The following is a 27,987-nucleotide window of genomic DNA, read 5'->3' as shown; positions in this document are numbered from 1 at the left end:
ACTTTATTACATCTAAAAAGGCCCTATTTCCAAATAAGGTTACATTCATGGTACTGGGGTTAGGACTTCAACATATCTTTCTGGGTGACAGAATTCAGTTTACAACACTTTTCCTTTTTTTTTTTTTTTTAAAGATTTTATTTATTTGACAGAGCACAAGCAGGGGGAGCAGCAGGCAGAGGGAGAGGGAGAAGCAGGTTCCCCGCTTAGCAAGGAACCTGATGCAGGGCTGGATCCCAAGACCCTGGGATCATGACCTGAGCCGAAGGCAGACGCTTAACTGACTGAGCCACCCAGGCACCCCAGTTTACAATACTTTTCAATCTGGATATCTTTTATTTCTGTTGCTTACCAAATTGCCCTCGCTAGAACCTCCAGTACACTGGTGAACAAAAGTGGCAAGAGTGAGCATTTTTGTCTCATTACTGGTCTTAAAGTATCCAGTCTTTCACCATTAAGTTTGATGTTAGCTGTGGACTTTTCATAGATGTTTTATTTTTATCAAATTGAAGAAGTTCTAGTCTTTTCCTAGTTTGCGTGACAGTATTATCATGAAAGGGTGTTGGAAGTTGTCATATGCTTTTTCTGCATCTATTGAGATGATGAGGTGATTTTACCTTTTTATTGTATTGATATGATGCATTACATTGAATTTTGATGTTAAAAAATTGCATCCCTGGGATAAATCCTAATTGGCTGTGGCCTGCAAGTTTTATATGTTGCTGGATTTGGTTTGCTGGTATTTTATTGAGTTTTTTTTGTGTGCAAGTTCATAATAATTCTATTTTCTATTACAAATCTGACACCAGATTCTTGTGGTGTCAGGAGCTGAAGTCCTGTTCTTCCTAGGAAGAAAGCCCTCCAGCTGGGGCCTGTAAGGAGAAAAGACCCTATTTTCTTGGTTGCAGGTTTTGAGGTGGGGTCTCTGCTTCACTGAGCTGAGAGGAAGGAGGGGGAGAGAGCAGTCTTAGTTCAAATACCACAGGCTCTCCGCTTTGTTACTCTGTTTTCATCAGTTTTCTCAAAAAGATGTTTCTTTCGCCCTAGGACCATTTCCAGAGGCTTTACATGTTTGTGTTTAATAGGGTCAGCAGAGCCCCTTATGATGTCATATTGGACATAAATCTTGTAACTTCTTCATTTGTTAAAGTTCATTTAAGTTTTAACCAACCTAATGTAAAAAATTGGCAGTATTCTTCAGTCTTTGGTTTCCACTGGTTTAAACTATGGCAGATATGACTGAAGTTGAAGGATTATGAAAGTGAAGAAGTAAATTAAGAACGGTAGGTGCACATGGTAAATGCTATATGATTAGAGTTAAAAATCTGCATGTCATACAAGGAAAAGGTAAAATAAGGAGCAAGAGACAAAATAACTTGGCTTTTAAATTATTTCTATATGAAATGTTAATGAATAATTGTATGGGAAAAAAACAGTTTCCACTCCTTTGTAATCAGAACATTGAGGAACTGTAAAACATCATGGTTTTTTGAGACACAGAACATATATTTGGGAAAATACATAAGACATTGCTTATTTTTCCTCTTTTAGGAAATGAACACAGGTGAACATGCCCAAGATGAAACAGGTAACTGTTAATAAGGACACTGCTAAAACTACTTAGTTAACACTAACAAAGTGATTCAGTATTGGTGTTAGTTAGCAAATGAGTAATTTCACTGGAGAGTTGAACAAAAAGTTTTAACTGTTGAATGTGTTATCTCCAGGAGAAACTTGGATTCTTGGAATAATTACCTTATGAAGTGAGTTAAGAGTTAAATGTTTAATAAAGAAATATTACTTATTTCCTCTCCTCTGATCTGCACAGATACATTTTCTTTGAAGGTATTAAGTTATCTAATAGGAGGGAGGCATTTTCAATGAGTAAAAGCTAACAATTAATGATTTCTTTTTTTTGTAGTAACCAAACACTGCTCTAGTGAGGAATTAGTGGTATGCAGGACATTGAAACTTGTTCCAAAGGATAAATACTTGAGTTAAAAATGTTTTCTAAGTAAGCAAACTTCAATTTCCAGCTTTTTCTATTTTAATGTTGGTGAATTTCCTCACAAGGTACCAATGATGGAAGCACTGAAGCTGCTATAACTTTACTTACAATGGGAGATCTAGTGTTGCAATCAGAGATCGGTACAGAACAGAGTGATGGTAAGAATGAAAGTTAAGTCCTACTGAAAAAAGCCTCTTAAAATAAAACTTTTAAGAAATTATACCCACAGTTGAGTAATAAGTCAGTACCTGCCTTTTACATTTGAAGTAGGCATTGCCAACTTTGTTTTTTTCCAGAAAAAGGTAACGTGTGCGTTGATCTGTCTAACTTAGTCCCTTTAGATGTAGTGGCCACCATTTCAAAATAGTGCACTTGGTTTATTAAGAAAACTTTGTTTTCCTGGAATAATCTAGTGAGTCCTCTACTTTTCTCATCATAAACATTGGTTAACTGAGCTCATTGGTCACTGATCACTTGACATATATTTCTTTAGCAAAGGAGCTTCTGCTTTGGATTATCTTCGTAGTTAACCTGATAATCGCATATAGTATGAAGGGACAATAGCAGTCATTGAAATAATTTAATTGCGACTATTCTGTTAGTTTGGACTGAGCCAAAAGATAGGTCAACCTAGATTTTCACAGTATTTTAGGCTGACCTTATGGAATACCTTCTATTTTAAGTCTGCTAAATGGATAGTTAATTATATTCCTCTTAATTATTTTGTCTGGAGATGAGTGGCCTGCCATTTATTTTAGGTGTTAGACTTCCAGGCCCATAACTATATATTTATCAGGAATTTTTTTTTTTATTATGTTATATTAGTCACCATACAGTAAATTTTCTGGTCTGTGTTCCTTACACAGTCTCATTTCTCTCTCTCTCTCGCTCTCTTTTTTTTTTTGAGTAAAATATATACCCAATGGGGGGCTTGAACTCATGACCCCAAGATCAAGAGTCATGTTCTACTGACTGAGCCAGGCAGGTGCCTATATATGGCTCCTTTGTCAACGGCAGAGGATTGCTTTGGAGCCTGTAATAAATCTCTAGTACATAAAAATGGGTTTTAAAAATTTGTAAATGAAGGTGATCCTATCTTGAAACTCATTTGAGGCTATGTAGTTAGTCAAGGTAACAGATTCACTTTTACTTTTTTTTTTTTTTTTTAAGATTTTATTTATGTATTTGTCAGAGAGAGCACAAGCAGGGAGAGCACAGGCAGAGGGAGAGGCAGGCTCCCCGCTGAGCAGGGAGCCCGAAGCGGGACATGGTCCTAGGACTCTGGGATCATGACTTGGGCCGAAGGCAGACGCCCAGCTGACTGAGCCACCCAGGCATCCCTCATTTTTATTTCTAATAGCAGAAAAATTCTAGTCTGTAAGAATTATTAGGCTTAGAACAAGTCAAATCTCTGGCATAAACTATATGATTATATATTTATTTTTTTTTAAAGATTTTTGAGAGAGAGAGAGCACACACATGAGTGGGGGGGAGGGGCAGAGGGAGAAGCAGACTCCCTGCTGGGCAGGGAGCCCACTGTGGGGCTTGGTACCAGGGCCCTGAGATCATGACCTTTAACCGACTGAGCCATCCAGGCACCCTGATCATATATTGAAATTCAGAACCAAAAAGAGTAAACTTTAAAAATAATATAGAATTTTACAATTGCTTAATGTTGAGGGATTTATTTTCTTTGGACATCTACTTGTATTGGGTCAATTTTAATTTTCTGTTCTTTTCTGTAATAGGAGTATGTGTACTTCTTGATGTTCATTCAAAGGATAAAAGCTGTGTTCCTTTTAGCCCAGATAATGTAAATCACAAAATTGTTCGTGAATGTCAGGAACTTTCTTCACCTGTCAATAGTACATCTCCTTCTTCATTAGAAGAAAACAAGATTGTATTGGAAGAGCAAAGTACTAAAGAAGAAATTGGTTTAGTGGAGAAAGTAAAGGAAAACGCTGTATCAACCAGGTTTATTTTGCTTTATTAAACTCTTGAGTTTTATAGTATTCAATTAATAAATACATTTAAACCAACTATCAATTTAGTTGATAGCTTTTGAGTAATACTTGTGTAAGTGTAAAGTAGGCACTGCTAATTTCTCAGCCTTTATTTTTTTAAAGATTTTATTTATTTATTTGAGAGAGAGAGTGTGAGCAAGAGAGAGAGAGAAGGAGCAGGGGGAGGGCAGAGGGAGAGGGAGAAGCAGATTCCCTGCTGAGCAGGGAGCCTGACATGGGGCTCAATCCTGGGACTCCGGGATCATGATCTCAGCAGAAGGCTGACACTTAACTGACTGAGCCACCCAGGTGTTCCAGTTTCTCAGCCTTCAAAGTGAGGATAGGCTGGTTTGATTTTAGTTTAATGGTTTGCTTTTTTTTTTAAGATTTTATTTATTTATTTGAGATAGAGAGTGAACATGAGTGGGGGGGAGGGGCAGAGGAAGAGGGATAAGCAGACTCCCCACTGAGCAGAGAGCCTGACATGAGGCTCGATCCTAGGACCCTGGGATCATGACCTGAGCTAAAGGCAGACGCTTAACTGACTGAGCCACCAAGTTGCCCGTGGTTTGCATTTTTTTTAATTTATTTTTTTAATGTACACTCAACATCCAGCATGGGGCTTGATCTCAGGACTCTGAGATCAAGAGCCACATCCTATACTCACTGAGCCAGCCAGGTGCCCCTAATGGTTTGCATATTAAAGTAAATGTAATATGTGCATCTTTGAAGCTTTAATGAAAGTTTTTAATGTAAATATGGTCTCTATTTTACAAACTTGGCCCAGATTCTCTTTCCTTCTCTAGACTGTCAGTAAAATTTACCACTCTGTGTTTTCAGCATTAAAAAATGAACACTTACAGATATTGTGGCACCTGAGAAGGTGGCACGTAACTGTATCAGAATGTATGAAGGTGAGAGAGTGATTACACGGTTGATGAATTTCTTTCTTCCCGTCTTTTTCTAGGAATACAACTTTTGAAGTGACCGGTAATTTGAGAATGAGAAGTAGATTTGCTAAGCCTAAACCAAATCTTAAGACTTTTGGGACCAGCAGGTTTGGTGTTCATCAGGAAGTTCCCAATTTGTTTGTAAACAAAGAAGTAGTAGTAGAAAGTCAAAGAGGTAAATTATGTTCTCTTAAACAGCTACAAAATTACTTTTACAGGAGAAGTTGCATTAGCATTTCAAATGGAATATTCAGTTAAAATTGTTTTAATTTAGTATTAAAGAGTTTCAAAAAGTAGAATGAGCTATAAAAGAAATACTAATAAATCCATCAACTAGCTTCAGTCATCATTATTATTTTCTGTTTAGTTGACCCAGAATAACATGGGTTTGAACTGCATGGATTCAGTATACATGGATTTTTAAAAAAGAATTAATTAAGAGGCGGGGGGTGGTGGCGAGTGGGGAGGGAGAGCGATAATTCCAAGCTGACTCTGTGCTGAGCGTGGAGCTTGATGTGGGGCTTGATATTCACCCTGAGATCATGACCCAAGCTGTAATCAAGGGTTGGATGCTTCACCGACTGAGCCACCCAGGTGCCCCTATACAATGGATTTTTTTTCTTTTTAACTTTTAAAATATGTTTTATTTGGAAATAATTTCAAAGTTACAGAAGACTTACAAGAATAAGAAATAGTACAAAGAACATCCAGATACCACTTGTATATAAGCTTACACTTAATTATACATGGAATTTTTTTTATAAACATAGTACAGTCCTATAGATGTATTTTCTCTTCCTTATGATTTTCTTTTCTTTTTTAAAAATATTTATTTGAGACAGAGGGAGAGTGAGAGGGAGAAGCAGACTCCCCACTGAGCAGGTAGCCCCATGCAGGGCTCTATCCCAGGACCCTGAGATCATGACCTGAGCCAAAGGCAGACGCTTAACCGACTGAGCCACTCAGGCGTCTCTTATGATTTCCTTAATAACATTTTATTTGTTCTAGCTTACTTTATTGTAAGAATACAGTATCTAATACATATAACTTACAAAATATATGTTAATCTGTTTATGTCACCAGTAGGGCATCTGGTCAACAGTAGACTACTAGTAGTTAGGTTTTTTTGGGAATCAGATATGCAGAATTTCTACTGCATGGGAGGTTTGTGCCCTTAACCCCCATGTTGTTCAAGGGTTAACTGTATTTACTTAATCAGTGTTTTCTTCATAGGTATTTTTTATATGTGTCTGTGTACATGAATATTCAAGCAAACATTTTTTAGAAAGCTATACATGCATGTGGCAAAAAAATAAGACATTGCCCATAAGGTATAAAATTTAATAAACTTCTTTAGTTCCCAGTCCCCTAATCTCATGTCTAGTGGTAAACTGCCATTAAGTTTTTATTGTGGACTTCCAGAAGTGTTTTATACACGTAAGCATCTAAATGTGGGGCTGTGTGTGCACATAGATATATCAGTACACACACACACATGTATATAAATACATGTTATTCCTTTCAGAAAGAACAAAATTATAAGCAAACTATATCATATATACTGTTTAGCACATTTATTTATTTACTTATTTTTTAAGATTATTTGTTAGAGAGAGAGAGAGTGCCTGGTGGAGAGGGAGAGGAAGAGAGAGTTGCAAGCAGACTCTGGGCTGAGCCTGGAGCCCCACGCAGGGCACAATTCCATGACCCTGAGATCATGACCTGGGCTGAAACCAGGAGTCGGATGCTTAACCTACTGCGTTAAATAGGCGCCCCTTGTTCAGTACTTTTAAAAATTACAGTTTTACTGAAATAATTCTATACCCTACAGTTAACCCATTTGAAGTGTATACTTGAGTGGCATTTAGTATATTCCTCAAGTTGTGTAACCTTCACCATGAGTAGCCACTCCCCACATCCTTCAACCCTTCCCAGCCCTAGGCAACCACTAATCTACTTTCATCTCTGTAGCTTTGCCTATTTTGGATGTTTCATATAGATCGAATCATATAATATGTGGCCTTTTGTGTCTGGTTTCTTTTAGCATGTTTTCAAGGCTCATCTATGTTGTAGCATGTGTCAGATATTTCTTTTTCTTGCCAAATATTCCATCATACTACATTTTGTTTATCCATTCAGGGCATTTAGGTTGTTTTCTGTTTTTTGGCTGTTTTAAGTAATGGTGCTAAGAACATTCGTATGTAAGATTTTGTGTGGACGTAAGTTTTCATTTGTCTTGGATTTACATTTACAAGTGGAATTGCTGGAATATATGGTAATTCTGTGTTTAACTTTTTGAGGAACTACCAAACTGTTTCAAAAGTGGTAGCAACATTTTGTATTTTCTTTTTTTTCTTTCTTTTTTTTTTTAAGATTTTTTGTTTTACTTTTAAGTAATCTCTGTACCCAATGTGGGGCTTGAATTTACAACCCTGAGATTAAGAGTCACATGCTCTACCAACTGAGCCATCCAGGCGGTCCAGCGTTGTGTCTTTTCACCAACATTCTGTGAGGGTTTTAGTTTCTCTATATCCTCTCTGACACTTGTTATTAGATAGTCTAGTTAGCTTGAATTGGTATCTCCTGATTTGGATTTGGATTTCTTTCATGACCAGTGATACTGAGTATCTTTTCATGTGCTTATTTATATATTTTCTTTAGAGACATGTGTTCACGTCTGTGCTCATTTTTTTTAATTTTGATTTTTTTTTCTAAGTAGGCTCCACGCCCAGCGTGGAGCCCAACGCGGGGCTTGAACTCACGACCCTGAGATCAAGACCTGAGCTGAGATCAAGAGTCGGATGCTTAACCGACTGAGCCACCCAGGTGCTCCAATCTGTGCTCATTTTTAAATTGGGATACTTGTTTTTTTATTATTGAGTTCTTTATATAGTAGCACTTGGTTTTTAAAGATTTCATTTATTTATTTGAGAGAGAGTGAGGGAGGGAGAGAGAGCACAGAGGGAGAAGCAGACTCCCTGCTGAGCAGAGAGCCTGACATGGGACTCAATCCCAGGACCCAGAGGTTATGACCTGAGCCGAAGACAGACACTTAACGGACTGAGCCATCTAGGTGCCCCAGTAGTACTCTGTTTTTAAAGATTAGTATATTGAAAAAAATCTTTCTATATGATTACATAGTGTTCTCTTTGATTTTCTTAATGGTGGCCTCACTAGATTGTGCTGTACATGTTGAATCCTACTCCTACTTCCTTTTCCACCTCCCCTTCCTGTCAAGGGCCCAGCCCCTTCACATGCTAGTAAGAGCAGGAAAAACTGTATGTAGTAGGCTGTCTAGATTGTCTTAAGCCCTATAGGTAGATGATCTGGATAGTTAGCATCATCTTTGCCGTGTTTTGGGGTTCCTGATTTCCGGGATTTCCTTTCAACCAGCAATGCTTATGATTCAGTTAGTTAATTTACTCTGAGTTCAGAAATACCCAGAAGCTATTTCAGTGTGCAGGCTGAAGTTACCTCTTTTATTTTTATTAAAAATTTGTTTTTATTTGAGTGTGGTTGACCCACAATGTTACATTAGTTTCAGGTATACAACAGTGATTCAACAAGTTTGTACATTGTGCTATGCTCACCACAAGTAGAGCTGCCATTTGTCACTATATAATGCTATTACAGTACCGTTGACTATTCCTTATGCTGTGCCTTTTATTCCCATGACTTATTCATTCCATAACTGGAAGCGTGTATCTCCCACTCTCCTCCCACTCTGTCTGTCCTCCTACTCCCCTCTGGAAGCCATCAGTTCTTCGTATTTATAGGTCTGATTATGCTCTTCATTTGTTTATTCATTTGCTTTCTTAAGATTCCATATATTAGTGAAATCATATGGTATTTGTCTCTCTCAGTTTGACTTACTTCACTTAACATAATACCTTCTAGGTCCATCCGTGTTGTCACAAACAGCCCAATCTCAACCTTTTAATGGCTTTGTCATATTCCATTGTGTGTATCACATCTTCCTTATCCATTCATGTACTGATGGACACTTAGGTTGCTTCCATATCTTGGCTGTTGTAGATAATGCTGCAGTAAATATCGGGGTGGTACATATATCTTTTGAATTAGTGTTTTCATTTTTTTTGTGTAAATACCTAGTACTGGAATTTATTCAACCATATGGTATTTTTATTTTTAATTTTTGGAAAAACATCCCTACTATTTTCCACAGTGGCTGCACTAATTTACATTCCTACCATTAGTGCACAAGGGTTCCTTTTTCTCTATATCCTTATTAACACTTGTTATTTCTTTTGTTTTGTATTTAGCCATTTTGGTTGTGATATCTTGTGGTTTTGATTTGCATTTCTCTGATAATTAGTTATGTTGAGCATCTTTTCATATGTCTGTTTTTCATCTGTATATCTTCTTTTGAAGAATGTCTATGCAGGTCCTGTGCCCCTTTTTTTGTTTTTGTTTTTGTTTTTTTTAAATAGGCTCCGGGCCCAGCATGGAGCCCAGTGCAGGGCTTGAATTCATGACCCTGAGATCAAGACCTGAACTGAGATCAGGAGTCAGACATTTAACTAACTGAGCCACCCAGGCACCCCATCTGTGCCCATTTTTTAATAGGATTGTTTTGTTTTTTGGTGTTGAGTTACATAAGTTCTTTACGTATTTTGGGTACAAACTCCTTATCAGATGTATCATTTGCAAATATTTCTCCTAATCAGTAGGTTGCCTTTTCATTTTGTGGATGGTTTCCTTTGCTGTGTAAAGCTTTTTATTTTGATGTAGTCCCAATAGTTTATTTTTGCTTTTGTTTCCCTTGCCTCTGGAGACATATCTAGAAAAATGTTGCTACAGCTGATGTCAGAGAAATTATTACCTGTGTTTTTTTCTAGGATTTTTATGGTTTGGTCTCACATTAAGATCTCTAATCCATATTGAGTTTATTTTTTGTATATGGAGTTAGAAAGTGGTCCAGTTTCATTCTTTGGCATGTAACTGTCCAGTTTTCCCAGCACCATTTAATGAAGAATTGTTTATTCTTGCCTCCTTTGTCCTAGATTAATTGACCATATAAGTGTGGATTTATTTCTGGACTCTATTTTCTTCCATTGATCTATTTTTGTGCCAGTACAGTATTGTTTTGATTACTGTAGCTTTGTAGTATCTTGAAATCTGGAATTGTGATACCTCTTACCTTTGTTTTTCTTTCTCAAGATTACTTTGACTCTTCAGAGTCTTTTGGTGGTTCCATACAAATTTTAGTATTACTTGGTCTAGTTTTGTGATAAATGCTGTTGGTATTTTGATAGCGATTTGAAGGTAATTCTTTTATGTAGAAGTCATTTTTTACTTCTTTGTGATATTTTTTTTTTTTTTTAAAGATTTTATTTATTTATTTGACAGAGAGAGACATAGTGAGAGCAGGAACAAGCAGAGGGGAGTGGGAGAGGGAGAAGCAGGCTTCCCGCCGAGCAGGGAGCCCGATGAGGGGCTCGATCCCAGGACCCTGGGATCATGACCTGAGCCGAAGGCAGACGCTTAACGACTGAGCCACCCAGGCGCCCTCTTTGTGATATTCTTTTTAGAATAGCTCCCTCCCCAACTTTGCCCAAGGTGGAACTAGCCAGACCTCATGTGTACCCACTTCTAAACTTTATTTGTATATGGATTTGTAATTACACTGCTGTCACCATAGAGTGGACATAAAACTGTGGCAGCCACGAGCGAAATATGTGCAGTGTAGGATTTGTTAATCATTTGTATCAAAAATCTCATTGGCCAGGACCACTCTTCTGCCATATGAATAAGCTTGATTTTTGGAATAAGAGAAATTTGGAAGAGCCACTATATAGTGATCTGTCTTTGAAGAGAGAACATATTTCTAATGTAGCAGTTTTAGCTGTACTGTTTTGGACTATATCTTAAGTGTGTTCTTTGTTTAAGAAACTGAGGAAGATGCTTCTGAAGCAACGGAATTACGAGATGAAAACCTTGGATCACTTACAACAGCAGAGAATAAGGAGCAGAGCAAATTGGCTTGTGAACATGGTATTGAAGAGACTATTTTTCAAGAAGCAAATCTAACTGAAAGGTAAAAGAGAGATTCTGGGATTTGGGTTATATTCTGTTTCAACTATAGTCATTAGCTATAACTGTAAGAATTTGATTGGAAAAAGGGGGTTCTGTTGCATTAAATATATTTTAGAAATTTGAACACCATTAAGTCTTTGACTCACTTAGCTCTAAACATTACTCTGTAGTTGTCCACTTGGTTTCAGTACAGAATTTTAATACATACTCTGAAACTTGAATATATACTAATTTCTTTTTCAGAAATGATGATCAAGAAGAAGAATCTCAAAAGGTCCAGATACCGTCAGTTGCTCCAGTTGTTTCCTTTGAGACAAGGCCCCATACACTTGGTTCAGATATGGTTCTCAGTGAGAGTTCCATCAAAGAGCCCCAGAGAAAGGACTCTAATGGAGACAGTGTGCTTGCACTTCATGTGTCAGAGGTAAAAGAATATAAATATAACATGGGGTGGCTGGGTGTTTATTACCCGTTTAAAAAAAATTAAGGTAGGATTTACATACAATAAACTTCACCTTTTTCAGTGTGTACTTCTACAAGTTGTGACAAACATATATAGTCATGTAAGCAACACATAAACAGTTCCATCATCCCCCAGATTCCCCAGGGCCCTTTTTTAGTCACCCTCCCACCCTTACCACCCCGACTGCTTGGCAATCCCTGATCTGTTTTTTTTTTTTTTTTTAAAGATTTTATTTATTTATTTGAGACAGAATGAGAGAGACAGAGAGCACATGAGAGGGGGGAGGGTCAGAGGGAGGAGCAGACTCCCTGCAGAGCAGGGAGCCTGATGCGGGACTCGACTCTGGGACTCCAGGATCATGACCTGAGCCGAAGGCAGTCGCTTAACCAACTGAGCCACCCAGGCGCCCCCTTGATCTGTTTTCTTTCCCTATAGTTTTGCCTTTGCAATAATGTATTATGATAGAATTTTTTATTGAGTGTGTTTTTAGTCTTTGGAGGATAGATAAAACAGCCAATACGTAGCTTTGCAGTGAAAGTTTTGAAAATGGAAGTGTTTTGTACAGAGTAATTACCTCTTGCTTGCTGGCCACTGAATCTGAGAAATACTTTCACATTGCAGGTATTTTTCTTACTACATGTTCAATACTGTGTAAGGTACTGGGGGGACAAAGTTGTGGGAAACAATTGAGGATATGAATGGTTACATTTTGATAGGTGCTATGAAGGCAAGTTGCACAAGACTCTCAATAAGGAGTGGTCCTCAACCCAATCCAGTAAAATCAGTCTCTGGAAATAGGGTGTAGACATTTACTTTCTGTTGTTGTTGTTAAAATTCCTCAGGTTGGAGTGCCTGGGTGGCTCAGTCATTAAGCGTCTGCCTTCAGCTCAGGTCATGATCCCAGGGTCCTGGGATCGAGCCCCGCATCGGGCTCCCTGCTCAGCCTCCCACTCCCCCTGCTTGTGTTCCCTCTCTCGCTGTGTCTCTTTCTGTCAAATAAATAAATAAAAAATAAAATCTTTGAAATAAATAAATAAATTCCTCAGGTTATTCTAATGTGTAGCCAGGACTGAAAAAGTCCTCAATCTAGAAGAACAGGTAAATTAACCAGTTAAAGGGAGAGGAACATGTGTAAAGAATAAGTGTGAAACAGCATTTCATATTCAGGGACTAAGTAGTTATGAGTAGGATATAAATGAAGAAGTAGTTAAAGATGAGTGAGCTAGGTATCCCGGGAGCAGATCATAAAACGGGTTTTTATGATTTGCTAGAGTTTGGGCTATATCAAAATTTATGGGATTTTCCCTAACCTCCAGCTTGTTTATTTTTACTTTTTATTTTGAAAAATTTCAAACTCATTGAAGAGTTGCAAAGATTTTTTTTTTTAGGATTTTATTTATTTATTTGACAGAGAGGCACAGCGAGAGAGGGAACACAAGCAGGGGGAGGGGGAGGCTGAGAAGCAGGCTTCCTGCTGAGCAAGGAGCCCAATGTGGGACTCGATCCCAGAACCCTGGGACCATGACTTGAGCCAAAGGCAGACGCTCAATAACTGAGCCATCCAGGCGCCCCTGCAAAAATCTTCAATAGAATTCTCATAGATCCTTTACATAGATTCATTAATTATTAACATTTTGCTTCATTTGCTTATTTTGTCATGCTCTCCATCTCTGTAGATAGATACTTTTTAAGAAACTGAACCATTTCAAAGTTGCAGACATGAGCCTTCACCCATACTCCAGCTTGAATTTGATACTAAGGATGTTTCTAATACAGAAATGATGATACTGTTATCACAGTCAGTATTACCATACTATCTAATATTGATTTAAAAATAATATGTAATACACAGTTTCAATCAGGGCTCTCATACTGCATTTAGATGTCATTCTCCATATTCTCTTTTCATCTAGAGTAGTTCTCCTTTTCCCTCTTCTGTGAACTTGACATTGCAGGCTAATTCACAATCTGGATTTTTGTTCTTCTTCCCCATTATTAGATTCAGATTGAATAGTGTTTGGCACAATTACTACCTAGGTGTTGTTGTGTTCTTCTTTTATAACCTCAGTAGGCATGTAATGTCAGTTTGTCTCATTATTGGTGATGTTCACTAATTACTTGGCAAGCATGGTGCCTGCCAGATTTCTCCATTTAACAATCTTTTTTTTTTTTTTTTTTAAGATTTTATTTATTTATTTGACAGAGAGAGAAACAGTGAGAGAGGGAACACAAGCAGGGGGAGTGGGAGAGGGAGAAGCAGGCTTCCCGCTGAGCAGGAAGCCCGATGTGGGGCTCTATCCCAGGACCCTGGGACCATGACTTGAGCTGAAGGCAGACGCTTAACAACTGAGCCACCCAGGCGCCCCTTTAACAGAATCTTTTGCACATTGTGTTAGTAAGTTATTTTAGACCCAGCAACCTTCTACCCAGTAGTTTTGTTGTTGTTGTTGTTTTTAAAGATTTTATTTATTTGACACAGAGAGAGAGATAGAGGGAGCACAAGCAGGGAGCGGGAGGCAGAGGGAGAGGGAGAAGCAGGCTTCCCGCTGAGCAGGAAACCCAGTGCGGGGCTCGATCCCAGGACCCTGGGATCATAACCCGAGCTGAAAGCAGCCTCTAACCGACTGAGCCACCCAGGTGCCCCATACCCAGTAGTTTTAGTATCCATTGGTGATACTTGCCTGAATCAATTACTGGCATTGTTGGTTACAAAATTAAAGTTTGAAGGGTTTTCTTTTTTTTTTAAAGATTTTATTTATTTGACACACAGAGAGAGAGACAGCTAGGGAGGGAACACAAGCAGGGGGAGTGGGACAGGGAGAAACAGGCTCCCTGCCGAGCAACGACCCCAATGCAGGGCTCAATCCCAGGACCCTGGGATCATGATCTGAGCCGAAGGCAGACGCTTAACGATTGAGCCACCCAGGCGCCCCTGAAAGTTTGAAGATTTTAAGCAGTAGAGAATTACAATAAGAATTGCATTTTAGAGAATACAGTGTTGGCAATTTTGTGGAAAACAGATTGGAAGGAGCCATGCTGGAGGCAAGGAGACAGGCAGTTTGCTTCCATTCAGATGTCACCTACTAATAGTACAAGATCTGCTGTAATGGGGTAGAGGGAAGGTTGAGGGGTTTGAATCTCCCTTTCCTGTTACTTCAAAAATAATTTCATAAAATTCACATATTTAACAATTTAGCCGGAATTTCTTGGTGCATATATGTTTATATAAATGACTCATATAAATAACTCAATAAATGACTTATATAAATAACTTATATAAATAACTCAAAAGTTATTGGTACAACTAAAAGTTTCAAAACGTTTGAAAAATTATATATGGTTAAAAAGTTGAGTTTTGAAATAATTCTTATTATATCCAGTTGTCTGGAAACTTTTTTAAAACTAAAATTTGGTCAACCTCATTTTGCATTTTAATTTTTTAAATTTTCTTAGGGTACACCAACTAGTATGCTGGAAGTTCAACAAGAGAATGTAATCAGTTCTCAAGACTTAACAGGTATGATAATGTGTTTCGATAAAGTACCACAGAACCGAATAGTACAGCTTTTACTCCCCTCCCTCATTTGACTATGGAAAAACAAAACAGTTTTTTAGTCTATGACAGTTTTAAATTAAAAACAAAAAAACTTGAAGTATTTTATGGAAAAGTTTGTTATTCAGAATTATACATCCTCTCTATAGTGAACTGTCTTTATCCTTTTTGAAATTACTTTTTACTTTTGTGGGTGTAATTTGCTTTTTATTTGTGGGGATAAGTTGTAGTGAGACTTTTTAGAAATGTAATAAATTAATGATTTTCATGGAAAAAATAATAATAAATTAATGATTTTCATAGTTCAGCTTTTCATTACTAACTTTTAAACTTTGATAGTGAATCTAGTTGCTAATGTACATCAAGATGGTGAGGATGAACAAGCATTCATTTTAACTCTGGTGGAAATCCCAGCCAATGCTGTAGAAGAATTTAGTGATACCACTGCACAGTTAATGCCAAACCCTTTACTGCCAGCACCCATATTGATCAAATCCGTGAATACAGAAGAAAGGAGTGACATGAGGTAATGAATGAGCTAACCTGTTTATTTAAATTCCAGTTAGTTAAATACAGTGCAATATTAGTTTCTGGTGTACAGTATAGTGATTCAACACTTCCATACATCACCTGGGACCTAAACTATTTTTGCTAGGAGGAAAGGTGCTTTATGAATTGAATAGTATTGACTGAATAAGCCGTTCACCAGCATTATTTGTAATTGTCCCGAAGATCTTATTTAATAATTATGTGGTAAGCTAGAGAAGAAATTGTTGATTTTATACCTGATAAAGCTGCCATTTAAATGTATAATATAATACTTTTGTATGAAACTTGTTTGGTATCTTAAGTATTTTGAAAGCTAAAAAAACTTAGCAATTTGGGTTATAAAATGTCCTCTATCAAAGGTGTGTGGTTACTTTGTAAGCTTATATATTTTAAAGTCTGAAATAAATATTCATTCACAGAAGTTGCAAGAAGGATAACATTTCTCTGTGTGTGTGTGTTTGTGTGTATTTTTTTTTTTTTAAGTAGGCTTCCACGCCCAGCGTGGAGCCCAACATGGGGCTTGAACTCACAACCCCTGAGATCAAGCAAGACCTGAGATCAAGAGTCAGACACTTAACCAACTGAGCCACCCAGGCGCCCCATTTCTGTATATTTTAATACTGCTTTTGAAATTTCTTACTATAGAATTGTTGTATTTTAACAGTCACTGGTTAAGATGCTTAATTCTCTGTCAAGTAGCATTAGATGTTGAAGCCTTTTATATTAGTAAGAGGCATTTTAGATTAAAATTTTAACTTTATAGACAAGGAGAACGGTATTTTTATACCTTGGATTTAATTCAGTATTACAGAATTTAAGTTGCAAGTTTTTAAGTATGAATGGATCTCAAAACTAACATTTTTGTGACCTTGGCCATGTATATATTAGTTACTTGGAAGTTTTTTTGGCAGTTTTCATTGGAATAGCTGAGCCTTTTACCTCATTAAGTAGCTTCTAATTTGCTAATTTCATATGTTTGCATTTTCTATTAGTTTTCCAGTAACTTCAGTTGGTCAGGATACCATGTGTTTATGTGATTCTGGAAAAGATGGTTCTGAAAAGCCTCCTCCTGCTAATTTGGATCTTATATCTAGGAAGAGATTTCACTATATGCTTGATGATAGTAACCATGTTCCTCCTGCCAAAAAAAGTTTGCTCACTTCAGGAGATGACTGTCAAAATTATACCTCTGAGGTAAGATAGAATCATCAAGCAAATAAGATGGTCCTATTACAACAGATACATTTCTGTTTCTTCCTTTAGTCTCTTTATATAAAGATAGTTCTGATACTTTTCACCGTAAATAATCCAGCTAAAACTGATTTTGGATTCTCATTTTCAACTAGTTCTAGGTGAAAATTGATGGACGTTAATTAGGAAACCCATTCCTCGTTCTTTGTTATTGGCTCAAAAAAGGCCAAAAGCATCTTGTAGATCTGGATCCTGGCTGTACCCTTTAACAGCTGTGGGACCTGAGTCAGGATATGTTGTCTTTGTGAATGAGTTTCCTGTTGTGTAAAATAGTAATAGTAGTATCATCATCACTATTATCATAATACTTAAAGCTATGCATTGCTCTTAGGAAGAAAAACCAGAACCTTAAAGGCCCTCTATTTGGCCCATTTCTGTCTCTGATCTCACCTTGTGCCTCACTCTCTAACCATATTGGCCGTCTTTCAGTTTCTAGAATGCACCGTATTTCTTCATGTCCCAGGGCATTTTTTTTATTACCTTTTTATGAAACATTTTCTTGCCAAACATACAAACATCTTTATCTCAGTCATCACTACCTTAGGGAAGCCTGAAGATCGTATGCAGATTTGATCAATAGCCACAATGTTAAAGGTTTCTTAGCACCCACTTGTTTTTGTTTCCAATACTCATGATAATTTATCTCGCTGTGTAGCTACACTGTGGAAGAGTTAATTAATTAGTTAATTTATTTTTGGAAAAGTTGATTTAGAATCTATAGTCTCAAAGGGACAGTTGAAAACCAGTAGTCCTTCGGTGAGAGCAGACAACAGAGGCAGTGTATCCTTGTATATCTGATAGGTAGAAGATGGTATCACAGGATGGTTTTAATTTTTCTTATTATGAGTAAGGCTGAACGTCTTTCATTTACTTAGGAGTCTTTTGTATTCCTTTCTCTGTGAAATGACTTTGTATTCTTTAGCCATTTTTCAGTTGTGTTGCTAATCTTTTACATAGAGATTTGGAGGAACTCTGTGTTATGTATGTCCATGAATGAGTTGCATATATTTTTTTCTACTTTGTCTTTTGACTCTACTTTTTGTGTTTTTTTTTTCTTGCAGACTTTTTTTGGTTGATTTTGGCGGGGGGGGGGTGCGGTTAAGATTTTATTTTTAAGTACTCTTTACACCCAATGCAGGGCTTAAATTTACAGCCCCAAGATCAAGAGTCACATGCTCTATCCACTGAGCCAACCAGGTGCCCTGATTTTTTAATACAAAAATTTTCAAGCATTTAAAAAGATACACAGGGAAGTATAACGCATCCCTCTGTATCAGTCACCCAATTTCATCAATTTATCAGCATTCCTTGCAAACATTGTTCTGTTGTGTTTATTTATTTATTTAAAGATTTTACTTATTTATTTGACAGGGAACACAAGCAGGGGGAGTGGCAGGTGAGGGAGAGGGAGAAACAGGCTCCCCACTGAGCAGGGAGCCCGATGTGGGGCTCGATCCCAGGACCCCGGGATCAGGACCTGAGCCAAAGGCAGACGCTTTAACGACTGAGCCACCCAGGCGCCCCAAACATTGTTCTGTTTTAAAAGTATATTCATGACGTTATTATATGCAAAACTAGGCCACCAGTTTATAATGAGCCATTTAAAAATGATAGATGTAGGGGCACCTGGGTGGCTCAGATGGGTCAGCGGGAAGACTGCTTCTCCCTCTCCCACTCCCCCTGCTTGTGTTCCCTCTCTTGCTGTGTATCTCTCTGTCAAATGATAAAAAAATCTTTTTTTTTTTTTTTAAAAATCTTTAAAAAAATGATAGATGTACATTGATGTGACTATAAGAACAGTATAATGTCTTTGAGCTTATTTGTGATTTTTATTTTTTAAACTTTGTTTTCAGCATTCTAACAATAAAAAATGCTTATAAAATGTTGAAGTTATAATTGTAAATTCTAGAATGTACACATGCTGCATTCACATAGACATGCAAACATTTTTTATTTTTATGTAATCCCATTTATCAGTCTTTTTATGTATGGCTTCTGGGGACTGTGTTATACATTGAAAGTCTACCTTGAGATTTAGTATAAATTTTTAAGAGTTAACATTAATGATTTGTTTAGAATTTATTTTGGTGTTAGGAAGAGTGGAACCAACTTCATGTTCTCCAGGTGCCTACCTAGTTGTCCCAGCACCATTTGTTGAATAATTCATTTTTTCTCCACTGATTTAAAATTCTACTTACTGGATATTAAGTCCCATATGTATTTGGGTATACTCCTGAATTTTCTTCTACTTTGAGATTCACCTATTTGTTCTGGGGCCAGTGTCCCAGTGTTTTAAATTACTGTAGTTTTTAAATGCTTTGCTATCTTAAATGGAAAGTTTCTCTCTCCCCTGCACATAATTTTCTTATTTTTTTTTTCAAGTTTTTCCTAGTTGGGTATATGTCCTAAAGTTTATGTTAATTTTAAAATTTGCTTGTTCAGAGCTTAAAAAAAAACTGTTGATACTGATACTTAAATTAGGATCATATTAACTTGACCAGTTAACAGGGAAAGTTGATGTCAGAATTGTCATGTTAGATTTTTTCTTTATCCCAAAACATAGTATGTCTTTCCATTTGTTTAATTATTCTTTTATGTCTCAGTGGTATTTTCAGTTCTTCTTCATTTAAATTCTGGTCCATTTCTTACTAGGTTATCCCCTAATAATTTTATCTTGTTTGTTGCCGTTATCATTGAATTCTTTTCTATGTAGAGAGCTTACTCAATTCCCCTTATCATATACAGTAATTTTTCACTTGATTCTGTTGGGTTTTCTAAGTAAACAGTCATATCATCTGTAAATACAATTTTAATTCTTCTCATATACTTGGTATACCTTTAATTTCTTTCTCTTTTCTATATAAGCTAATAAAACTCAAGAAATATCAGAAAATAGTCCTGATAGTAGACATATTTTTCTTATCCCTGATTTAAATTTCCAGTGTTTATGAAGTGGGATGCTGGTTTTGAATTGCAGTAATTATAGTTTATGGTGTTAAGAAAATGTCTTTTTTTTTAAGCATAAATATTATTGGACACTTTCCCCATAAATAGAGAGATGGGGTATTATTTTTCTCCTCAGTTCAGTTGAATTATATTAGTTCACATACTGAATTATCTTTACATTCCTGAGACAGACTCTGCTTGATTATGTTAGTCTTTTGATGTGTTGCTGAATTATGCTTGTACTATTATATTTGATATTTTTGTACTGGTTATAATTGGAATTGCAATTAATATATATATATGTATTTTAAAGATTTTATTTATTTATTTGACAGAGACACAGCGAGAGAGGGAACATAAGCAGGGGGAGTGGGAGAGGGAGAAGCAGGCTTCCCGTGGAGTAGGGAGCCCGATGCGGGGCTCAATCCCAGGACCCTGGGATCATGACCTGAACCGAAGGCAGACACTTAATGACTGAGCCACCCAGGTGCCCCAGAATTGGAATTAATATTAATATTGGTTTATAAAAAGCATTTGAAAACTTTTCCTCTTTTACTGTGCTCTGGAACATTTTAAGTAACAGTAGCAATGTCTTTTTCATAAATGTTGGTAGGATTTCCATAAGACATCTTTTATGCTAGGGGTTTCTGGGAGGTACATGCTTTCTTTATTAAAAAAAAAAGAAGAAAGAAAGATTTACTTGATAAATGGATTTTTAATTTTTTTTGTTAATTTTCTTAAAACAGGTGTGTTCAAAGGAAATGATAAATGTTTCTGAGGAAACAGGTGAGTGAAATAAATTTTAATGTGATTACATTTTGCTGTTTTTGATGCATCTATTCAAATTTGGAATTAGAGAAGAGTATTGCTCACTTTCTCTAAGAATCTTGCTTTTATTATTAGAAGTTTTTCTCTCCAGCTGAGATCTTGGATTTGGCACTCCTATAGCCATATGAAGCTACTTTAATCCTGTAATTAATAGAAAACCATGTGGCTACCGGATTTCCTGTAAAAGCTTAATAATTATATTTTAGGAATTAGAAAGCTGAGCATAAAAGAGTTTTTATAGTTCCTTAAGTTTACCCAGAGATTAGAAAGTGATAACTCTCATTTTGCTAGTTGAAGATACATTTATCGAGAAAGATTTTCTAGGTCAAAATATGTTGATAGGACTATTTTGTATCTGAATGAAAAAAGTATTCTAACCATACTTTTTTCACCAGCTACAATCCAGATGACTTACATATTAATAATTTATAATTTAGCTTACTCTTATTAGAGTAGATTTATGATAGAATGTCATGATTTCTTTCCTTCAAATATTGCAGTTCAGTCGGATATATAAATTTCAATATGTGTCCTCTGTGCTTATGATTTCTCTTTGTTTTTTGAAGGGGAGTCTTACAAGGAACAAGGTATCTTCCCTACCTCAGGAAGCACACATACAACTCCAGGACCTCAGAAAGAGCAACTTGAACCAACTTCTCAGAGTATAGGATCTGGATCTCTTGATAAAGTAACAGATACACATATAGGAAAAAGTACATCTCAGTTACCTCAGGATGAGAGGATTGTGTCTGATAAGGAGAGAACTTGTGCTGCTTCGAAGTCTGAACAAATGGATAGCATCCCATCATCTTCAAAAACCCCATTATCCAGGTACCGTGAGATGATCTTTAACAAATGGTAGGGTAGGGGCGCCTGGGTGGCTCAGATGGTTAAGCGTCTGCCTTCGGCTCAGGGTCCTGGGATCGAGTCCCGCATCGGGCTCCCTGCTCGGCGGGAAGCCTGCTTCTCCCTCTGACTCTCTCTCTCTCTCTCTCTGTCATGAATAAATAAATAAAATCTTTAAAAAAACAAAAACAAATGGTAGGGTAGAAGTAACCTATATGCAACGGATATAACATATATGTAAAGACTAAGTTCACTACTAAGGATGATGTTTTATAAACATATCCCTTTGTCAGTAATGTAAAGGGAAGGAGTTTTATCAAAGGAAATTCGTAGTCAACATTTTTTTAGGACTCTTCAGATAAATACACATTCCGTATAACAAGAGCTTAACTTTAAGTGCCGAAACTAACTTTTTAGGTAGAAAATCTGCATTGGCATCTGCTGGTATGATGGTATACCAGCTACTGGTATACAATGATCAAAATAATAATGATACTTAGCAGATATGCTGGTACCACTAATGTGGTATCACCTGTGCCATTTTAGCATTCATGGAAAGAAGTTGGTATTAGGAGTGTATCTTCCTGGATATTCTTGAATATCTTTACATTTGCATTTCTAGACCTGGCAGAAGACCCCTGGGATTTTTGTCTTTAATATGTTCAAAGAATAGTTTGGAGTCTGATGAACCTACTCAGGTTTATAATAAGAAACGTCTAAAACCTCTTATACCTATACCAAGAAAGAATTTGAAAAGATCAAATCCACTCACTGAAAGCCAGAAGAAAATCCAAGAGTCCTCTGATCAGCTTCCATCTGCAAGGGTTGTTGATACTCCATCTGAGAGTATTGGCAGTTCAGCAACTCAGGTACGTGGTAACTGTTACATTTTATTGTTTGTATAGAATGGGTTAGAAATCAGACTCAACTAGGAAAAACATGGCGATTGGTATTTTCATTTGGATGTTAGAAATTATTTCAGAGCATCTCTTGTCTGTCTTCTCCCCATCATACCTCACACTATGAGAGAAGAAGATAAGGTGTTGACTTAGGAAATTACAGCTCCTTTAGTACAGAGCCATTTAAGCTGGCCATACATGGACACTTAATTGCCATTCCTTTAATGCAAAGAGCTTTCTGACCTGTGGAAGCAAAACAAAGCAGTGCTGATGTTTTATTTGCTTTTGGGGAAATGTCCTGACACCCATAAGAATTCAAGGAATGGTAAAATTAGAATTTGTTTGCATGTTTCATTTCTCTACATGCTGTAGATGTTCATATGGCAAGTCCTGGGATGGAAAAATAAATGAACTTGTATCAAAAACTTTGGAAGAGCATTAGGGTTGGTTACTTAGGATTTCAACACAGAAAAGGCTGGTGACCTTTTGGATAGCATGAGTCTCAAAAGGAGTACTTTTGTAAAGACTGTCTTTAAAATTTTTTAAAATACTTTATATTTCCTAGAACTATTTTTTGGAACCAGTATTTTATGACTCTTTACTATTGCCAAATTATTGTGGAGAACAGTTGTTACAATTACCAGCAATGTAACTATGTCAGTTAAGTCACATTCTTGCCAGCTTTAGATATTAACTTTTCAAAATAATTTTTCTTTAATATAATAGTAGAGGGTAGAAATGTAATTTCATCTGTTTAATTTGCATTTCTTTCATTATTAGTGGCTTGGCTTTTTTCTCATACATCTACTAGATTTTTTTCTCTTTTTTTTCTTTTTTGTTCCTATCGTTTGCTGATTTATAGCTTTTGGGATCTAGGTGGTTTTTTTACCAACTTACGTGAGATCCTCATGTAAGAAAGCCACATACCTTTTAGCTCTTTACTGCGAGTAATTTTTTCAAATTCATTTACTTTTTAAAATTTTGTAGGGTTTTTAATATACACATAAGCTTTAAATGTTTAGTCAAATCAGTTTTTTCTTTACAATTTCTTAAATTGCTTTTATGATTCGGAAGTTTTTCTCCATAGGTATAAAACGTTCAGTAAGCAGTTTTAAAACTAACTTTGTTTAGGGGCGCCTGGGTGGCTCAGTTGGTTAAGGCTGCTTCTCCTCCCCGCCCTCCTGCTTGTGCTCATTCTCACTCTCTCTCTCTAATAAGTAAATAAAATCTTAAAAAAAAAAAAAGATTTTATTTATTTGAGAGAGAGAAAGAGTGTGAGTGTGGCAGGGGGAGGGGCAGAGGGAGAGAGAGAATCCTAAGCACACTGTTCTAAGCACGGAGCCCAACTCCAGCTGGATCTCACCACTCTGAGACCACGACTTGAGCCAAAATGAAGGGTCTGACACTCCACCATCTCAGACACCCAGGTGCCCCTCTCTTTTTTTTTTTAATTAAATTTAAATTAAACTTTTTATTATGGGATAATTGTAGATTCACATGCAGTTGTGAAAAACAATACAGAGAGATCCCATGTACCCTCCATCCAGTTTTCCCCACTGTTAACATCTTACAAAAACTGTGGTACAAAATCACAACCAGAATATCAACATTGCCACAGTCAAGATACAGAATTCTATCACCACAGTGATCCTGTGTGTTGTCTTTTATAGACACACGCACTTACATTGCACCCCCACACTCTCCTTAACTTCCGGCAACCTGTTCTACACCATTAAATTTGTCATTCTGAGAATGTTATGTCAGTGGAATATTGTATACAGTTGTGTAAATGGAATCATACATTTAGAATTCACTTTTTTTCCACTCAGCATAGTTCCCTAGAAAGTCATCCAGATGGTTTTATGTATTTATTCCTTTTTATTATTGAATAGTATTCCATAGTATGTTATCAGTCATGTTTATCCTTTCACCAATTGAAGGGCATATGGGTTATTTTCAATTTTTGGCTGTTATGAATAAAGCTGCTGTGAACATTCATATCTAAGTTCTTATGTGAACATAAATTCATTTTTCAGGAATAAGTGTCCAAGCATGCCCTCATTATTTTTAATGACTATATCATATCCCACTGTTTTGATGTACCATAGAACAATAATGGTCTCACCCTGGTAGACATTTAGGTTATTCCTAATGATTTGCTGTTTCAAATAATATGGTAATAGCTAACTTATAAATGAGTGATTTTGCACATTTATCTATAGGTTGAATTCCTGGAAATAGAATTGTTGGATCAAAAGGAATGATTATTCTTTTGAGAGATACTGCTTTATTGTCTTCCATAGGGAATATATCAGTTTCTATTCTTAGCAGCAGTATAGGAGAGGGCCTTTTTCCTCACACTAGCATGTAATCAATTTTTTTCACTTTTGGAATTCTTCATAGATTTAATGAGCATATGAGTGAGGTTGAGTACTTCTTCATGTATTTGAATCATTTATGCTTTCTTTGTGAAACATCTGTTCATATGTTTGATTCTTTTTTTTTAAGATTTTATGTATTTGAGAGAGAGAGCGAGCAAGCAAGCACAAGCAGGGGGAGCAGCAGAGGGAGAGGGAGAAGCAGACTGCCCGAGGAGCAGGGAGCCTGATGCGGGGCTTCATCCCAGGACCCTGGGATCATGACCTGAGCTGAAGACAGATGCTTAACCAACTAAGCCATCCAGGCGCTCCATATTTGATTTTTTTAAAAAAATTGCATCATTAGTATTTTTCATATTAAATTGTAGAAGCTCTTACATTAAAGAAAACCCTGGGGCGCCTGGGTGGCTCAGTCATTAAGCGTCTGCCTTTGGCTCAGGTCATGATCCCAGGGTCCTGGGATCGAGCCCCATATTGGGCTCCCTGCTCAGCGGGAGGCCCGCTTCTACCTCTCCCACTCCCCCCGCTTGTGTTCCTGCTCTCGCTGTGTCTTTCTCTGTCAAATAAATAAATAAAATCTTAAAAAAAAGAAAAAGAAAACCCTTTGGGGTGCCTGGGTGGCTCAGTTAAGCATCTGCCTTCGGCTCAGGTCACGATCCCGGGGTCCTGGGATCGAGCCCCGCATTGGGCTCCCTGCTCCGTGGGAAGCCTGCTTCTCCCTCTCCCACTCCCCCTGCTTGTGTTCCTGCTCTCGCAATCTCTCTGTCAAATAAATAAATAAAAATCTTAAAAAAAATAAATAAATAAAACCCTTTGTGATAATGGTGTCATATATATATATATATATATATATATACACACACACATACGTATATATTTTTTTAAACCTATATGTCATTTGTCTTTTGATTTTGTGTCCAGTAGTTTTTGCCATGTGGACATTTTTAAAATTTTTACATAGGTGAATTTATCAGTCTTTTATGACTTCTGCCTTTCAGGTCATTTAAAAAGATACTCCCTCTCCTCCAGTCCAGGATTATTAAAATGTTTTCCCATGGTATTTTAGAGTAGATTTTTTTTTTTAAGATTTATTTATTTGGGAGAGAGAGCATGAGCAGGGGCTGGGGTGGGGGGGAGGTTGGGCAGGAAGGGGCCTGACGTAGGGCTCAATCTCAGGACCCTGAGATCATGACCTGAGCTGAATGCAGATGCTTAACAGACTGAGCCACCCGGGTACCCCTAGAGTAGATTTTTTAAAAAAATGTTTTTACATTTAAATCATTTGATTCATCTAGAATTTTGGTTTGACTTCTTTTTTTTCTGAGATGGTTATATAGTTGTCCAACATCATTTATTAAATAATCCAACTTTTCTCATACTAAATTTTGCAGTATATGTGTTGGGGATATTTCTAGTCTTTTTCAATGATATATGTCTGTTCCAATGACAATACCATGTTGTCTTAATTTTTTATAAATTTCTAAGTATGCTAACTTTTGATAGGATTGCTTTAAATATATTTTTTTCAAGATTTTATTTAGGGCGCCTGGGTGGCTCAGTCATTAAGCATCTGCCTTTGGCTCAGGTCATGGTCCCAGGGTCCTGGGATCAAGCCCCGCATCAGGCTCCCTGCTTGGCGGGAAGCCTGCTTCTCCCTTCCCACTCCCCCTGCTTGTGTTCCCTCTCCCGCTGTGTCTCTCTCTGTCAGATAAATAAATAAAATCTTTAAAAAAATATTATTTATTTGACAGAGACACAGCAAGAGAGAGAGCACACAAGCAGGGGGAACAGCAGAGGGAGAGGGAGAAGCAGGCTTTCTACTGAGCAGGGAGCCTGATGCGGGGCTTGATCCCAGGACCCTGGGATCATGACCTGAGCCGAAGGCAGAAGCTTAACCCACTGAGCCACCCAGGCACCCCGATAGGATTGCTTTAATTTGTAGTTGCCTTGGGGTACTGTTCTGTTTTGTGGGTCTGTATTCTTATGCAGATTATTAAAATGTTACATAATAGATTTGATGTTATGCTTTTCTGTATTAAAATTTTTTCATGGGAATTAGGGTAAAATAATGGATCGTGTGTACACTGTAATTAATCTAATCATGCCCACTGTTGTGTGTTTGTTGTGTCCAGTTTTATTATTTTAACTAATGCTTCAAAGGTTATCTTACTCATAAAATTCTTACTCTGTTTAGTATTATTTCCCTAATATAACAGCACAGAAGTGAAATTATTGGGTCAAAAAGTATGAACATATTTAAAGCCCTTAATATTTATCATTATATTGCTTTTCAAAGAGATAGCAATTTAGATGACCACTACCAATATATAAATGTTATATTGCATACTTATTCATACTATCTTTTTAGGTTTCTTGTGATCCTCCCTTACCAAAAGAAGAATGTAAAAGTGGCCAAAACCGGGGACCTGAAGAGGAGCCAACCACAGTCTCTGAATATTTCTTTAGTGATATCTTTATCGAAGTAGATGAAACAGAATAAAAGTCTTTTTTTTTTTTTTAATTTTTTTTAAGTCTAGGATTTCCAGAGTCAAATATCAACTAAGCAGTATTTAGAAAATGCATCACTGGCTATTTTTCTTTAGATTGATTTTGAATATCTAATGAGCTTGATTTGAAGCTCTTATAATCAGTGGAAAACATTGCTGAGGTTCCTTTCATTCTGATTGATTCAGCATTTTGGAAATACAAAGCAATTGAGACTGCTTCTCAGACAGAAATAGCTTCTCTTGTTTACATTTTGACTCTCCTGTGCTGAACACACCATGGACATTTTGGAATGTTGTGGATAACTGTCTCTGTATAAATCACAGTGCCAAGTATTTGGAGGTGGATTGTATTTAGCATTTAGCGAACTTCTTTTGTAAAGGTTTTTTTCTGGGTTTTGTTTTTTGTTTTTTATTTGTTTTGCTGAAGGGCTTTACAGTTGCCTCTAAGTATATGAAAGCATATTGTGAAACTCCACTTTAGAATGGTAAATGTTAAAAACTTTTCTATTATCAGCTATTTGACTGGAAAATATGTATTTTTCTAATTTCATGTTGATGTTAACATTAGTCCTAATTGAACAAGTAGTATTTAAACTTATTTATAAAGATGAAACATCAAAAAGTTTATTTATTTTTAAATTTTTTATTTAAAAGAATACTCAGTTTTAATTATTTTCACCACTCAGATTATGGGTAAAGAAGACATTGACAAATTTATGTTTGTCCCATTTCCCTCTTTAATTTTAAAG

General features: G+C 36.7%; 1 protein-coding gene across 2 annotated transcripts in view; it reads left to right on the top strand.

Annotated features, from left to right (window-relative positions):
- The window catches only part of BDP1 (BDP1 general transcription factor IIIB subunit), an 89,990-nt gene extending 62,234 nt beyond the window's left edge, over positions 1-27,756 (top strand). Inside the window, exons 27-39 of one of the 2 annotated variants that reach the window (XM_081826777.1) lie at positions 1,552-1,588; positions 2,074-2,166; positions 3,757-3,982; positions 4,979-5,136; positions 10,872-11,019; positions 11,262-11,442; positions 14,935-14,998; positions 15,374-15,560; positions 16,576-16,777; positions 20,527-20,566; positions 21,175-21,439; positions 22,077-22,323; positions 27,100-27,756. In XM_081826777.1, the coding sequence (XP_081682903.1) occupies positions 1,552-1,588; positions 2,074-2,166; positions 3,757-3,982; positions 4,979-5,136; positions 10,872-11,019; positions 11,262-11,442; positions 14,935-14,998; positions 15,374-15,560; positions 16,576-16,777; positions 20,527-20,566; positions 21,175-21,439; positions 22,077-22,323; positions 27,100-27,231 (1,980 nt within the window). In that variant the 3' untranslated portion in view covers positions 27,232-27,756. Of the gene's footprint in view, positions 1-1,551; positions 1,589-2,073; positions 2,167-3,756; positions 3,983-4,978; positions 5,137-7,680; positions 9,910-10,871; positions 11,020-11,261; positions 11,443-14,934; positions 14,999-15,373; positions 15,561-16,575; positions 16,778-20,526; positions 20,567-21,174; positions 21,440-22,076; positions 22,324-27,099 lie in introns of those variants that run through there. The other variant, XM_081826778.1, reaches the window with a different exon arrangement.
- The last annotated feature ends 231 nt before the right edge of the window (positions 27,757-27,987 follow it).

Source organism: Leptonychotes weddellii, chromosome 7 (genome assembly GCF_054177405.1).
Source record: "Leptonychotes weddellii isolate Sample4059 chromosome 7, ASM5417740v2, whole genome shotgun sequence".
NCBI lineage: Eukaryota > Metazoa > Chordata > Mammalia > Carnivora > Phocidae > Leptonychotes > Leptonychotes weddellii.
Note: the sequence above shows the minus strand (reverse complement) of the source record. Positions and strands in the feature narration are given on the sequence as shown.